Here is a 17,670-nt window from a genome sequence, read left to right on the forward strand (position 1 = left end):
ATGCAGAGCAGACAGCGCTCCACTGCTCTGCGGCCTGCCTTCTCAAACAACACTGATCAGAATAGGTCCCGTCAGTAGCAGTCAGCCACAAGGACTATGAGCCAGTTTCATTAAAAAATATGCAGCAGTGTTAGTCAACGAGGCTGGTTACGAAAGGGCTCTGGCCTATTGTCAGAGGAGTGACAAAATCCGCTATCTGAATAATTTATTATTAGTTACTGTCAGAGAAATGACATGGTTATTGAAGAGCAAAGCTCGAATGAAAGAACACCATCCTGGAGGGCAGGACACAGGTGACCATACTCTGCTTAATGGAAAACCTCCAACCACGATTTTGCCTTAAATTTCAGGATAGGGTCGCTATCCCTTCAGGGAAGTCACAGAGTGGCAAGCCTCTTGACCATCTCCATGCCCATTCTGGGATGCCAATCACTGAAATGGTTACCTCCCCAAGAACAAAGATTCATCATTTCCAGCCAGGGGCCATCCCACATCCCCCACTGCCTGGAATATATTCTGAGCTTTTGCTTCTGATTTTCCAACTGCTTCCTGCATGTACAGGCTGGGCTGTAGACCACATATGCAGGTACATACCTCGACAGGAATCACAGTCCCCATCTTAGCTATGATACAATTATTTACATTCACTACTCATTCAAGATTGGATATTGTCCTACCTCAGTACAAGAGAACGAAAGGATTGTTACTTCAGATCCAATGCAGCATAAAAATACACAATAAGCATAAAGAACACAATAAATACAAACACAATCCTACAAAGCACAATGTACAAGTAACTGCTATATACATAGACTGGATTCATGCACCTTTATTTAAAGTGGCACAGGGTGAGGTGTATGTAGTGATAAATCGTGTCAGTGTTAATACACCTGCCATCAGTAATGGGAAGCAGCAGCATAATTTTGATAAGAAAACTCAGATGACAAGTGCAATTGGGACAAATGATCCAATCCCCACAGGAGAGAATGTAACCCCAGAAGAACTCAGTAATTGAGGTGAAGAGGGTTCAGGCTCTCTTTCTAGATTAGCTCTGAGTTACCGAGAAAAATCCCTTTGCCTTAATTTAAGTACGAGAGTAAGCTGAACTTGAAAATTTGTACTCACCGGGTGGGCATTTGCAAGCAAATCTGTTCACCTCATCCTTGCACACACCATTATTGAGGCATGGCTGGCTTTCACACTCATCGATGTTGGTCTCACAGTATACTCCCACAAAGCCTGGTATCAACAAAGACATGGTGAGAGCTGCCCCAGGGTTGTGCAAGCAGACTTATTAACAGAAAGAGTCATGTCTAAAAACATGTTCCAATGACTTGAAATGAGAACTGTCTGTCTCTCTACAGGTGCTGCCTGGCCCACTGAGCATTTCGAGTATTGAGGAATTAACCCCTTCAAGCAATTCAGACAAGAGAAGTAAATTGCTGTTTCCAAATGGCTTCAGTATGGCTTGTTGGACGCATGCCTACCTTTATTGTCAGGTTGTTGTTTCAAATCCAATTCCAGAACCTACAGTCGGGTTGACTCTCCACAGCATAACTGAGGGAGTTTCATTTTGGGAGTAACATGAAGTGACTGTTCAGATTGAGGCACAAGATCACACAGCACCTTATCAATGTGGAGCAGCCATTCAGATACAAGCCCAGGCCTTGCCACTGTGTGGCGCAATTGGTTAGAAGCAGACAGCAGCAGAGACATTACTTTCTATCACAGGCCATAGCTGGGTTAGAAACACCCAACTTATGGCCACTCTGCCATACAAATGAGTTCTCATAATAATTTTAAATTCAGAAATATAATGCATGTACAAAAGGTTGTTTCTATGAACAACAGAACTCGATTCCTCTCCATTTCCAGTTTTAGTAATTGTTCTTCCTTATCGGTTGTATGCACTTTTGACGCCATTCATTCCAATGTTATGAAGGCGTGGTTACCACAGAGTGGTTTTTGTGTATTTTCTGATTACCAACAAAATAGACGACATCTATAATAATCAAACACATTTATTACTCAGGCTTGCATTTCCATAAACTATCCACTGCTCACAGGAATGACCTTCAAGTTTCTGGGTGATCCAAATATTTGGTGGAGAGAGGAATATTATTCCAAGCAGAGTTTGGAGCACTGAAATAACATGTCAAACTCTGAATTTTCTGTACAATCAGAAGAGCCAAGAAGTCATCAAGCTTCTGAACCATCTATAAATTTGCTGATGATACAACCACTGTTGGTAGAATCTCAGATGGAGATGAGAGGGCATACAGGAGCAAGATATACCAGCTTGTTGAGTGGCGTCACAGCAACAAATTTTCACTCAACGTCAGTAAGACAATAGAGCTGATTGTGGACTTCAGGAAGGGCAAGATGAGGGAACACGAACCAATCATCACAGAGGGAGCAGAGTGGGGAGAGTGAGCAATTTCAAGTTCCTGGGTGTCAAGATCTCTGAGGATCTAACCTGATCCCAAAATATAGATGCAGCTATAACGAAGACAGGACAGCAGCTATATTTCATTAGGAGTTTGAAGAGATTTGGTTTGTCACCTAAAACACTCAAAAACATTCTACAGATGTACCGTGGAGAGCATTCTGGCAGGATGCGGCACGGTATAGTATGGTATGGAAGTGGGGGGGAGGGGTGCTACTAAACAAGACTGAAAGAACTTACAGAAAGTTGTAAAATTAGTCAGCTCCATCTTGAGTACTAGCTTCCGTAGTATCCAAAACATCTTCAGGGCACGGTGCCTCAAAAAGGCGATGTCCATTATTAAAGACCCCCTTTACCCAGGACATACCCTCTGCTCATTGTTGCCGTCACTGAGTGTGATCATTGAATCACACTCAATGATTCAGAAATAACTTCTTCACCTCTGCCATCCGATTCCTTAATGGCCATTGAACCCATAAATACTACCTCACTTTTTTAATATATATTATTTCTGGTTTAATATATTATACATATATACACACATATGTATATATTTACTGTAATTGATTACTTATATTTTTTTCTTTCTATAATGCATTGAACTGCTGCTGCTAAGTTAGCAAATTTCACAACACATGCCGGTGATAATAAACTGGATTCTGTTTAATGGCCGGAATACCTGTATTATTAGAAGAGCCTAAATTGGCTTCAGTCTGTGGACACACTTTCCTTTCTTAGTTTCTCCACGATAATCTGCATAACTGACGTCATTGCCATCTGATAGAGCTGCAAATTTCACTGAATTACTGCAATTTATGCCTAATGACTATTTAACTTGCCATTCAATTTTATAGTAAGATGCAGAGATTCAAAAATTTTAAAGTTGAGTTAGTCTAATTATGTACTCAAAAATTACTGAATAAACTATATACTCCTTTAAAAAACAATTCCACCAACTACACATCAACTTGGGCTGGATTTATATTCTGCCATTTTGTTCATTTATTTTTGGAGTTTTCCTTACATCGAGGCAGTGTTTGTTGAGGAGAGAATGGAGATGTTCAATTATAGGGACACAACTGTGGTGCGGTGAGCAGAGATGCTGCTTCATTATTCCAGCCACACTGGTGCTGACTGCGTGGAGTCTTCAGGTTCTCTCTGAGACTGTGTGGGTTTCCTACTCAATGCGTCAGTCTCCTCCCACATGTATGGGTAAGTTACCTTAACATTCTAAATTGCTCCTGGCATGCTGGTGGCTATTGGCGAGTTGAGGGAAATGCCGGGAGCATAAAATGTGTGCTCAATGGTCAAGACAAACTCAATGGGCTGAAATTGCATTCTCCTGCTGTACGATTCCATGACCCTGATTAGAGAGCGACTCAGTTATTAGCAGCAATTATTATCTGGTAATTCCAACATACAGCCTGTTTGCTGGGCCTCTGTCCCATCAATCCTCACCTGGCATACAAATGCACTTGAATTCACCAATCTGGTCCAAGCAGGTAGCATCATTCTGGCAGGGCATGGTAAGGCACTCGTTGATGTCCATTTCACAGCGCGGTCCAGAATAACCCACAGCACACTCACAGCGGAATGAGCCCTTGGTATTTACACACTTCCCTCCATGTTCACAAGGATTGCCCCCTACAAACAGAGACAAGGCGTGAAACAAGGCAGCATGAATCATGAGCTTTGAGCAGCAGCAACAATGACTGATGCAAAAAGCACCATTTTTGACATAGTGTTCTGTCCTCTACCAAAACATACACAGTGCCTTTTCAAATGTTATTGGTCTTGCTCAGTATTTAAATCTCCTCGCAGCATTTGCCGGCAACACCAACCATCAAACAGACCACCTTCCCTTAAGTTTTAACAGAGATTCCAGCTCAGATTATTCTTACAATGCAGGAGGTTTTGTTTGACACATGGGTAGAGGCAGGGAGATAAAAAGGAATGGGAGGTCACACCCGCAGAATTCTCAAAACTGTCTTGAAAGAACCTGGAGGGAGTGACCAGCAACGAACAGCTCATTAAGCCAACAGAATTGCACTCAATTATAGTAGTGTGACCTCCACCTGCCTGCCAACCCCACCAACCTCAGCATAATTAGTTAATAACAAACTCTGAGTTGGAAACTAGACAGAGTTAAATAAAGCACTTGCGTTGTTCTTTGAACTGGATGGCTGACAGGAACGTTTTTCCTCCCTCTCAACCTTAAAGAGGTTCTAGTGATCTCATCTTGGCCATTGAGGACATCTTCCTCCAACAGAGAGGAACACAGAAGACTGATGTATCATCATCCAATGTTCCCCTTCAACATCATGGGATCATTATCCCAGACTTCTGCCTTACTTCCAATGCGGAAGTGCTTTTGCCGCACGACTTCAGGAGTTCAAACTGTGTTGGAGTGAAGACGAAAAGGCAGGCTTACCCATGATATCCACATCCCCAAGAATGAATGAAAAGGAACCACCTTCATTGGTAATCTGTGGAACACAATATGCTCTGTGACAATGAGATGATGTGACTGCTTACCCAGGGAACATTCATTGATATCCTTATCACAGACGGTGCCTCTGTACCCAAGAGGGCAACTGCAAAAGAAGCTGCTTTTGAGAGGGTTGGTTTCACATGTGGCTCCTTCATGACAAGGGTTACTAACACACGCATCATCCACCTGACAGAAGATACCTAAAAATAAAGAACCACTCATTACCAAGCATATCCAGAAAAAAAAACAAAGTTCTGCAATTTTTGGAGAGCAGTAAATTTTACAGAATTAAGAACACTTCCCATTCACACTCCACTTAGTGCAAAAAGATTCCAGTTTGTAATCTGTTTTAAACAACTTCATCTATCACAACTTCTCTCTCTCCACTATTCCTATCAGAAGGAGGAGTTCTTTTTTAAAAAAGGGTATTTATTTTGATTCTAGCCTTGAGGTCATGACATTGAATGCATTTGGACAGGAAGAAAGCAAACCAACTGTGGTCCACCACTCCTACCAAAGAGCTCGTAACCAAATACAAAAGCATAGAGAAAAGACAAAATTATTTTTAAAACCAGGAGTTAACTAACATCAAACACTTCCAACCACAAGTTTATTTGAGAGAGTCAAGGGGCCCTGCATTGGGTATCATAACTCCCTCTAAAAATAACTGCCTCAGTCATACACATACCTACACAAGGACGTATTTGTAGATTCTATTTGTGCTTCAACTGATCTTTATTTCAATGAAAATCTGCAGCAGGATACAACTGGTGAAAAATTTTAAGGACCACTGTCCCCAGAAGTAGCTATTCTACAAGAACAGACCACCTGATCACCTCCAATCACCAGCAGCCCTTCAGAGTCTACAATGCCCTGAAGTCTAAAAAATCTGGGGTTTACCACCAGAAAGCACTAGGATTCATTTGAGGAGAATAATCTGGAGATTCTTGGATTGCAAACTCTACCATACACGGAAGGAAAAGAAGAAACTCTGCAGGGATCTGAAGACTGAGGTCCATCATAAAAAGCATGGCCTGAAAAACAGATGGCCAATGGAAAGAGTGTGCAGGTGATCCAGAAAGTCACTGATACCAGTAATGTATGAGGTATCTTCAACACCATATCGGTCACCCATAGCCCAACACCCAAGAAAACACATCGCTGAGAGTTCAAAGCACGGAATCAATGCCCACCAGAAGAAAGACTTTGGGGAAAACCACCTCCATATGGTTTGGCCATGATACTAGTGTTCTTGATTCAATCCTACAGGAAAGCATCTGGTGCAGCGAGAAAATGCAGTCAATTTTATCATACATGATGTTTGGGAAGAAGGACCCCAATGGTGCCATGTTCTAATCAGAAGGCTCACCTTGCTGCCGACCACAAGGAAAATCTGTACTTTGATTCTTCACAACCACCTCATCCCACTGATAAAAATGCTGCTTTCCAAGTGTCAGGACAAGTCCATCAGTCAAGATTACAGAATCTTCAGAAGACATCAGAGCAGAATTAAGCCATTCAGCCCATAAGACTGCTCTGCCATTCCATCATAGCCGATTTATTTTCTCTTCTCAACTCCATTCTCCTGCCATCTCCCCTTAACCTTCGACACAGTTACTAATGAAGAGTATATCAATCTCCATTGTGAATATTCCCAATAACTTGGCCTCCATAGCCATCTGTGGCAATGAATTCTACAGATTCACCATCCCCAACTGAAGAAATTCCTCCTCAACTCTGTTCTAAAGAGACATCCTTCTGTTCTGAGGTTGTCCCTCTGGTTGCAGACTCTCCCACTATTGGAAATTTCATCAGGTCAACTTCGAGAGAAATGAAGTGGTGGTACCAACCAAGGTATGTGACCTTTTTCTCATCCTCACAACAGCTTCTGACAATTGAGGGGGACAGTGGAGCATTTGCTTCTCAAATGTGATTGTCATCAGAAATCCATCCCACTTCTACATCAATGTCATATAAACAAAGATCATAGCAAAAAGGTCCACAAAAGTCCTGATCTCAGTACAGACTGGTACCAAGCATGAGTCAGCAATCCAATGCTTTTGTCAATCATTCCTACTATAATACTTCACCTCACCTCCAAGCTCACTTCCTACTGGAGTAGAACTAGTCTTCCGGATTAATGGAAATCTTGCATTCGAGAACAAAGGTTCCTTTGTCAAACTACAGTCACAGGTGCTTATGCATCTGCATATTTGGAGGGCAGGTCATCGAGTTGTCCACAAACATACTTAAAAAAATGAATTACACACTAATGCTTGCAAAACAATTTCCCCACTTTGACAATAAAGTTCCATAATGAAACGTGGGAAACATATTCTCTTATCCCTTAGGAGTGGTCTACTTGCAATGGCAGACATTGATAACGTTTATCACCTTCTCCAGTACATAAACACAACCATTGGTCATCTGAATGCAGGAGGGTTTGAAGATCAACACATTGTGCCTGGCTCACGATTCCAATCCCACATGTGTATATGACTCATGGCAACTCAAAATGGAGGCACATCCAGATGCCAGTCAATCCTTTCATCAAGAGTACGACAGGCCAGAGAAAGGGAAAAACACATCCTAAATTACCTACCTGTCCTCAACTGTACACCAAATATCTCCTGCTCCACCCTAGGAAGAATTTAAAGGATCCACATTGGCCCTTTCAGAAAGACCTGGAGTAGAAACAAATCAGCCTCGATTCCAAGGGACGTCCTACAGAGAAGACTGGCAGTGATCTAGACCTTAACCTTCTGACATCCCTGTCTAAAATTCATCACATCTATCTCCAATAAACTTTCTATTAGTTTTGTGCAAAAGTCAAAACCTCACCTGTATTAATTATTGTTTCATTGTTCCAAAAAGTGCATTCAGATTTAAAAATATAAAATGATCAACATACTCGGGCCAGGTAGTATGTGGGTCAGGGGAAAACAACCATTAATGTTTCAGTTTGAAGGCTCTGTCAAAATGAAAGGTCTTCAACATAAATTGTTAAATGCTTCTCTTTCCACAGATGCTGCCTGACCTGCTGGGTGACTGCAGCATTTTCCTTTTCACCCCAGATCTCCAGTATCTGCAGTTTTAAAAAATTATTTTCAAGTGTTTTTTGGTGCTTTATAATGTTAAAGATGCTACACAAATATAAATAATTGTTGCATTCAACATCTTGACCAGATGATTCAGAATACACAGCAAGTGTCTATGCTATCATGTAAGAATAATAAAATAATTGTTAGATTTGCAACCCTGATAAAGAACCCATGTGCCCTTATTTGCCTGTATGATTCTAAGAACCATTCAATCTTCATCCTATGGCATTTTAAATTCTCTTTAATGGCCTTTTGTTTAGCTGTTAAAGCAATTGCAAACACTCAGTTTTGGCAACATTAAGAGAAGCAGCAGGAAGGAATGACTGAACCCAGCTGTGACCAAGCTCAATAAGACGGTGGAAAGAACAGAATCACTAGGATACAACAGTTGTTATAAACCAAACTCCTTCACATTTTCTTTCAAAGTCTTCCCAGAGAGACTACAGGATGAGATCAAGCACACAGAAAGGGAACAAATCTCTGTTTGGGATTGTTGAAATGGATTCGCATTGCAAGTCAATATATTATCCAGATGTGTGAGCAAGCATTCAGCTTTCTCCTGCTTTACCTGGCTGCTACTGACAAGAACAACTACACTATCCTCTTCCAAAGCCTCTGCACCACTCTGCTTTTTGGGACCTAATGAGCCAGCCCCATTTTTATTTTGCCAGTTTTACCTGTAATCACTTCAGTCCCTAAGCTTGCACTTGGTCCTTGCAATCTCCAGAGCTCGATTCCTGGTCTCTCCCTACTTCTGATCAACACGTTTGCACCTGGGAACAATGCATTACCCCCGAACCACATGGACACCACTGGCACCCACATTTACTTAACGTGAACCACCCCTATGTATGAACGGCCTGACTGCAAGATCCAGATTTATATGATTTCCTTTAGAAATTTAAAGACAAAGCCATCATCTCTATCATCCTTTCCATCCACCTGGTACTACTCCAAAAATGAACTAGACAGTTTACGAACATATTACATTTGAAAAGAATTGATCTTCAACCTGCATCATCACTAACACAAAACTACCTTCTCTAATACTGGTTGGCTCCAATTCGGCCTTATTTCAACTGCTGCTGAAGTTCCCCATGCCTTTGTTGTATCTGCACAATGTACTTTGGATCACCTAAAACACTGTAGACTGTGTATTAACTCTTACCAAGTCCTGTTCGCCCACTCTCCTACAACTGCGGACCCATGCTTACTGTCAACAAACCACTTCTTCAGTATTGAAATTCTCAACATGGTGCTCAAATCCCCTCATGGGCATACCCCTCTCATCGCCAACCTGTCCTCAAACTCTGGCCTCTTTCCCATTGCTAAGCTCCACCAATGACAGCTGTGTATTCAGCACCAAGACCCTGAGCTCTTTAAATTTCCTCCTTGAACCTTCCTGTCCTTCCCTTTCCGCCTCTCATTAAAACTTTCAAACATCTCCCTTCAGCCATGCTCTTGCTTGTCTACCTCAGTTCTCCTGTTCATCTCACTCAAGTGAAACACTTGGGGATATTTCTCCTGCATTAAAAAGATATTACCGGTATTTCAATGGAAATTACTGCTATATGAACAGAATAGAACTACAAATACAGAACAAAAATGTATGGTCTCTTTCTCAGTAAAAGGGATCAGCAGGCATTAGTCAGATAGCCACTCTTGTGCAGGACAATGGACAATGCTGGCTTGCGAGCAACAGCATTTTACAGTTAACTGTTAAGAAGCAGGCAAAGATCAGTCACACTGCCAGTTGAACATTAAAGTTTACACTGAAGGCCAAATATAAAACACATTCATAGTTACGGCAGATTTTAAAGATCCACAGTTGTTATTAACAAATACTGCCCACAATTCAACATTACATTAAGCCTCGCCCATGGGACAAGAAGGTCTTTTTACAACTTAACATGGTTTGTTTGAATTCAAGGCACAAACCCAAAAAACAGACAACTCCTTGGACAACTTTCCCTCAATGCCGCACACATTTCACCACATGAAATATACTTTATGTGTATTAAACAATGTTTTTCACTGCGCCTGGACATACAATGGATATTTTTGTTTTTGCTGGGATACCGTAGCTTCTAATTTCACAAACATTCTTCCAAACTTGGGGAAAAAAATCAGGCTTTGAATTTTTTCCAAGTTACAGTTTTGAGTGCATTATCAAAAGTTTTATCAGTCAACAACAATGCTTTTTCCTTTTGCATTTCAACCATTGAGATAATGGTTGTGAACGGTGAGAGGTAATGGCTTGCTCGACAGCCACTGGCACCTGAAACATCCTTTTACTCTGAGGGTAGAAGCAACATTATTGTTGTTCAATGGAGTTTTCCCCCCCCAAACAAAGTTAGTAAAGTACAATATAACTACATAATTAACTCCAAACTACTTGTTCTGTTACAATTGTACCCAGTGGTTAAATTTTTGAGCATTTATATTTTGTTTCCAGTTTAACATTTCAGCACAGTATACTACTGGTTTTCATTCTGAGAAATGAGGGTTTAGTTCTACCAGATTGGTTTTGTATATAACGTGCACCAAGGCCAGAAAGTGTGGTGGAGTAGCCAGGGTCTGTTTGGGAAGCAGAATGAAGGGGCATGCATCTGCTGGGGCTGAATGTGTAGGAGGATGGAAGAGCTGGGGCAAAAGAGAGAGAAAAGCTGCAAGTTTGGGAGGAGTGATAGGGAAAGGGATGGGCAGCAAAGCACTCTTTCCAACCAAACAGTTCTGTGAGTGTCCTCAGTTTTGACAGAGATCCAAGGGCATCCCATAACATGGGAATAACTGTTGCAGCTGTTTGGAGATTATCATGGGAGGGTATTATGACTGTTCTTGCTCTGGGATGACCTTGGACGAATTTAGACATCGTAAGTGAACAGGTAGATTCATTTGGCTGATGTGCATACATAAATTCAATGGAAACAGAGCTGCAGAAGCATTGAATCTTTCATTTTCATAGCATTGATTTGAAACCAACCAGAAAGATGAAATGAAAGTGCTTCTTGAGATGGGCTAAAAAATAAATTTAAGGAACAAGCAGAAAATATTCACTTTAACAACATGACTTACCTCAATGCACAAAAATGAAACAGCAAATAGACTTTCTTAAAAGAGGAAATGAAAAGGATGCATTTTTTTTTACAGGGAAGATAAAAATCACAATGATTAGCAAAAAAATCTCTACTGGGCAGGCAAAAAAGCCCATCATATCCAGCTGCTACCGACTTACTGAATAGAGAGACCATGGGCATTAGATTGTGGCAGGAAGATAAGATGATAAAGTTAAGTTAAATAGGTTAATTATTGTCACACGAGGAACTGTGAAAAGCTTAGTTTTGCATTACTTTCACACAGATCATTTCATCAATTAGTGCATTGAGACAGTAAGAAGGGAGAAGCAGTAACAGAAAGCAGAACAAATGCAGATAGCTTCACTTGTGGACCAGTTGTCAGAACAGATGTTCGGAAACATCAGTCGTATTAAGGGAAGTGATAACAACAAGCCTATTCCATGCCACATGCACTGATAATTAATTTTTCATGGATTTTGTTTCAACCAACACAACCTGATCATGCCTTGTGTGGAAGAATTATTTCATTCTGTTGGAACTTTTATTTATCTTTCATATAAGGCTGTAATGGTCATTGAACAACTAGAACAGACACTTTAAATCAATGAGGGAACGTCAGGCAGAATTGAACACTGATTTTAAAGCAAATCATGCTGGCTCAGATTTCTAAATCACACTTGTGCTGTGCATTTCTCTCCTCCTGAAAGTCTGTAATTAGTGCTGCAACTTTAGAAAGCTGTTGACAGACTTGGTCAATATTCTGAATCAAAACTGACGAGCACTGACTCAAGGCAGAAATCCATCTTTAAAATAACAAACTCGACAGGCCTCTGGCTCAGCACAGTGTGCTTTAAGTGCAGCTGTTTCAGGCAAACTAAGTCCAATTGAACCTCAGAAACTAGAGGAGGTACAAGTTACATTACTGTCCTTTTACCTCAACATTATTCAAGGCCACCTCAGTTCAACCCAATATTTAGAAACATTGTTTATTGAAAAATCACCAGACTTACCAGCTTTGCCAACAGGGCATTCACATACGAAGGATGCAACTCGGTCATGGCAGGTGGCACCATTCATGCAGGTAGCACCAGCACAATCGTCAATGTTCTCACTGCAGTCGTCACCACTCCAGCCGTTGACACAGACACACCGATACCCTCCACTGGCATTGGAGCAGGTCCCTCCATTCTGACAGGCATTTGGCTGCAGTTGACACTCATCTACATCCTCTGTACAGAACTGACCTGGATGGTGGAAGTGATGAATAGTTCAGCCATGTATCATACAATCCAAATGGCACTTTATCAAAATCATTCATTATCAGTGAGAAATGCATCAGGTTTCTGGGATTACAATACAGCTCACCATGCTGTCCACTGTTCTATCCACCGAAGTGCTTTCACATTAATGGAATGGGGTGATAGTGTCCAAAAGGAAAAACACCTTTGCCCAGGATGGTGGGAATTTACTAAATGCTACCATTTTAAGTGACTGAAATGTTTAACAAAATGGATTTTAGAAGACACCTGATAAGCTGAGCTGGAAGAAAGGAATGAAAGCAAAATGCTGATAGGTCAACAAGAAGAATAAGGGTGAGAAGAGGCTTGCAGTAGGGGGCGGGGGGGGGGGGGGAACCACACACATACACACCCACACACAAGTTTGTCAGTTCAAATATCGTAATTTTAGGAAGCAAAAATAGCACAGTGGTTCAGCATAGCTGCCTCATGGCTCCTTGGACCCAGGTAGGTTCAATCCCGACCTTGGTCATTGTCTATGTGGAGTTTGCAAGTTCTTGTGACTGCATGGGTTTTCTCCCATATGTCAGAGATTTGGTAACTGGTAGGCGTACTGGCTACTGTACATTACTCCTAATATGTAGTTGTGTCGGGGAGCAGGTCGAGAATGAAGAGGAAAAGTAAGATTTCTGTAGATTGGTGCTTGTTAATCTATGTGGATACGGTAGACTGTAGGGCCCATTTCTGCACTGTATGAAGCAACAACTGGTGATTGGCTTATTATCACACGTACCAAGATACAGAGAAAACCGTTTTGCATGCCATCCATACAGATCATCCAAACACAAGTACATCAACGTAGTACAAAGGGAAACCCAATAGCAGATTGCAGATTGTTACAATGACAAAAGTGATACTGTTACAGAGAAAATGAAGTGCTGGGCCATGACGATTTCAAACATTTATCTCTATCATACCAGAGGTCTATACAAGAGTCTGATATCAATGGGATAGAAGCACTCCTTGAGTCTGGTGGTATGTGTTCTCAAATGCCCAGTGGAACGGGGAAGAACAAGAGTGACTGGAGTGGAAGGGGTTTTGATTACGTTGGCTGCCCACCAGAGGCAACTGCAAATATAGAGAGGGTCAATGGGGGAGGGGGTGTCTAGTTTTCATTCTGGACTGAGCTATGTCAACAACTCCCTGCAATTTCTTGCGCCCTCAGGCAGAACATGTGTTGAATCTGGATAGGATACTTTCCATGGAGTATCAACAGAATGGTGGTGAGGGTAAACAGGAGCAAGCTGAATTTCCTTAGCCTTCTGAGGAAGTAGAGGAGCTGGTGTGCTTTCTTGGCCATGGCATCGACATGGTTGGACCAGCATAATTTTCTGATGGTATTTATACCAAACAATTGGCTGGTCAAGCAACATTAGAGACCCATGAAGAGTTAAATTACAAGGTATTTTCAATTGTTCCAAGACAGATTCAAGTTGAAATGCTGACAATTCCTTCTTCCTCTTCCCCGACCTCCACAAATGTTGCTCGACCCAGAGTCTCACGAGCAGATTGTTTACTGTGCTAGATTCCAGAATCTGCTGTCTGTTCTATACTGTTCTAGTATTCTGCGTAATTCTTTGCAATATTATATGTGATGACGGGTGTGAAGAAAAAGGGAAGAGAAATCACTTTTGCCACAATAGGAAGTTTACCAAGAGACACCAAGGGAACACTGGGTGGAAGCCATGGCCCTCCCTCTCACATCACGTCTATTACAGCTAGATAGCAGTATATGGAACTAGCCTTGATATGCATTTAAAATAAACACTGGCCATGTTAGCAGAGGCAAATTGAAGCCTCCTCCCACCCCACCTGCAAGCAAATTAGTACCGTTTCAATCTCTGGAGCTCAGTCACTGGAACCAGACCAAATCAATTCCACAACCTCACATATTGCTCACTTACCCTGAATGCATTCCAACTGAAAAGCTACAGGCACTGCCAAAGGGATGAAAACCAAAAACTCCTTTGTTCATGAGCCTTCTCTCGTTCTGCTTTCAATTTATTCCAATATCCTGTTCACCGACCTAATTTAAAACATTTCTTTCTTGCTCCCCACCCTCAAGTTCACCCACCACCCCCTCAGATCTAAGCAGCATCTGCCAGCCATTTGTCACCAACTTCCCTCTGCACAAACAATATTACACAAAGAAAAAGTTGAAGGAACAAGTAACACTTTCAAAAGAATATATTCATTTTGTTAGTCAGAATCACAGAACAGGAAATACCAATGAAGAACTGTAAATTCCATTGGCCCAAAGGGAGCGGCAGAAGTTCAAGACTTGGCCATCACTGCTCCTTGCTTTGACTTACCTTGATAGAAGTGCTCTTAACTAGTAAATAGTGATCACTAATGTTGGTTGGAACCAAGAGGAAAATATAATACTGGTAAAAGCACTGGAGAAATATACCACAGTCTTGCGTAGGCACTGAAGAGTGCAGGAGAAATTTAAAAAGGTGTGGATGGGTAGAACTAGTGTCCCACCACAAATAACAAAAAAATGAAGTTAAATTTATTTTCTTCAGAGGTCAAAACAATAATAGGCAATCTTATAGATGAGAAGGGCAACGAGGAATGAGTTAACTTCTTCAGAATTAAAAGACAAGACTGGATTTAATGGAAATTGATGAAGGCGAGGCAGCGAATCCCACAAGCAAGAGACAATTTGCAGAGGCTGGAAATCCGAGCAACACACACACAATGCTGGAGGAACTCAGCAGGCCAGGTAGCATCTATGGAAAAGAGTAAACAGTCAACATTTGGAGCTAATATGTAGGGTTCTGGCCTGAAACATCAACTGTTTATTCTTTTCCATAGATGCTGCCTGGCCTGGAGAGTTCCTCCAGCAATTGCTTGGATTTCCGCATCTGCATATCTTCTCTTGCTTGCGATCACTCCGCTCTCCAATTCCAACCTCACGCTCTGCTCTCCACTCTCTCCGCACCAATCCTAACCTCACCATCAAACCCGCAGATGAGGAGGGTGCTGTAGTAGTCTGGCATACTGACCTCTACCTTGCTGAAGCCAGCACCAACTCTCAGACACCTCCTCTTACTTACCCCTCGAACAGGACCTCACTGAGGAACACCAGGCCATTGTCTCCCACACAATCACCAACCTTACTGACTCCGGATCTCTGCCATCCACCGCCACCAACCTCAGTTGCAGCACCCTGCCCGTTTCTGTCTCCTACCCAAAATCCACTAACCCGCCTGTCCAGGTAGACCCACTGTTTCAGTTTGTTCCTGCCCCACTGAACTTGTATCTGCATACCTCGACTCAATTTTATCCCCCCGGTTCAGTTACTTCCTACCTGTATCCGTGACACTTCACACGCTCCTGACCTCTCAACGATTTCAACTTCCTGGCCCCCATCATCTTATTTTCACTATGGATGTCCAGCCCTGATACACCTCCATCCCCCACCAGGAAGGCCTCAAAGCTCTCTGTTTCTTTCTGGTCACCAGACCCGACCAGTTCCCCTTCACCATCTGGCCGAATGTTCTCACTCTTAATAATTTCTCCTTCGGTTCCTCCCATTTCCTTCAAACAAAAGGTGTAGCTAAGGGGACTCGCATGGGTGCCAGCTACGCCTGCCTGTTTGCCAACCACATGTTCCAAGCCTACACTAGTATCACTCCCCGACTTTTCCTACGCTACATCGGCAACTGCGTTGGTGCTGCTTCCTGCACTCATGCAGAGCTCGTTGACTTCAGCAAATTTACCTTGAACTTCTACCCTGCCCTCATCTTTGCCTAGCCTATTTCCCACACCTCCCTCCCCTTTTTCGATCTCACTGTCTCTATCTCTGGAGACAGCTTATCTACTGAAGTCTATTATAAATCCACCAAGTCTCAGAGCTACCTGGACTAGACCTCTTCCCACCTTACTACCTGCAAAAATGCCATCCTCTTCTCTCAATTCCTCCAACACTGCCACATCTGCTCTCAGGATGAGACTTTTCATTCCAGAGCTAATGAGATGTCCTCCTTCTTCAAAGAAAGGAGCTTTCCTTCCACCACCATCAACGCTGCCCTCACCCCATTCTCCTGTCACCCACCAGGTATATGGCTCCTTTTGTGCTCAACTACTACCCCACCAGCCTCCGCATCCAGCACATAATTCTTTACAACTTCCACCACCTCTAACGGAATCTCACCACCAAGCACATCTTTCCCTCCCCCAAACACCCCCCCCCCACTTTCCACAGGGATCACTCCCTATGTGACTCCTTGTCCATTCGTCCCTCCTCACTGATCTCCCTCCTGGCACACGGAACAAGTGCTGCACCTGCCCCTACACCTCCTCCCTCACTACCATTCAAAGCCCCAAACAGTCCTTCCAGGTGAGGTGACACTTCACCTGTGAGTCTGTAGGGGGTCATTTACTGTATCCGATGTTCCCAGTGTGACCTCCTGTATATTGGTGAATCCTGATGCAGGTTGGAAGCCCACTTCAGTGAGCACCTACATTCCCTCCACCAAAAGAAGTGGGATCTCTCAGAGGCCACCTATTTTAATTCCACTTCCCATTCTGACATGTCAGTCCGTAGCCTCCTCTACTGTTGCGATGAGGCCGCCCTCAGGTTGGAGGAGCAACATCTTATATTCCGTCTGGATAGCCTCCAAACTGATGGCATGAAAATAGATTTCTCAAACTTCCAGAAATGCCCCCCTCCTTCATCATTTCCCATTTTCATTCCCCTCTCACCCCATCTCCTTACCTGCCCATTACCTCCCTCCCTCCGGTGCTCCTGCCCCTTTTCATTCTTCTGTCTTCTCCTACCAGATTCCCCCTTCTCCAGCCCTGTATCTTTCACCAATCAACTTCTCAGCTCTTCATTTCATCCCTCCCCCTCCCAGTTTCACCTATCATCTGTGCTTCTTACCCCCCTCCACTTTCTTACTCTGACTCCTCATCTTTTCCCAGTCTTGATGAAGGGTCTCAGCCCAAAACATCGACTGCACTCTTTTCCATAGATGCTTCCTGGCCTGCTGAGTTCCTCCAGCATTTTGTGTGGGTTGCTTGGCTTTCCAGAATCTGCAGATTTCATCTTGTTTGTGTTACCAGAGTAATTTATAGCTTTTTTTTGTTTGTAAGTTGTCATTGTGCTTCACCAGCACTATCTTAACAGCAACCAGTTGATTTTTCAGTTCTTCACGTCTTATCCAACATTCCTTTTCAAATTTAATAGAAGGGTCAAATACAACACTTCTAATTTTCTCCAAATTTAGACATAACATAGTTTGAGAAAACC

The 17,670-nt window shown here is 42.5% G+C and overlaps 1 protein-coding gene across 2 annotated transcripts in view; it reads right to left on the reverse strand.

The window, feature by feature from the left end:
- LOC140737288 (neurogenic locus notch homolog protein 2-like) overlaps positions 1 to 17,670 on the reverse strand; it is a 205,347-nt gene that overhangs the window by 65,861 nt on the left and 121,816 nt on the right. Inside the window, exons 6-9 of one of the 2 annotated variants that reach the window (XM_073063678.1) lie at positions 12,126 to 12,359; positions 4,982 to 5,137; positions 3,905 to 4,090; positions 1,126 to 1,239 (exon numbers count right to left, since the gene is read on the reverse strand). In XM_073063678.1, coding sequence (XP_072919779.1) covers positions 1,126 to 1,239; positions 3,905 to 4,090; positions 4,982 to 5,137; positions 12,126 to 12,359 — 690 coding nt within the window. Of the gene's footprint in view, positions 1 to 677; positions 708 to 1,125; positions 1,240 to 3,904; positions 4,091 to 4,981; positions 5,138 to 12,125; positions 12,360 to 17,670 lie in introns of those variants that run through there. The other variant, XM_073063679.1, reaches the window with a different exon arrangement.

Source organism: Hemitrygon akajei, chromosome 12 (assembly GCF_048418815.1).
Source record: "Hemitrygon akajei chromosome 12, sHemAka1.3, whole genome shotgun sequence".
Taxonomy (NCBI): Eukaryota; Metazoa; Chordata; class Chondrichthyes; order Myliobatiformes; family Dasyatidae; genus Hemitrygon; species Hemitrygon akajei.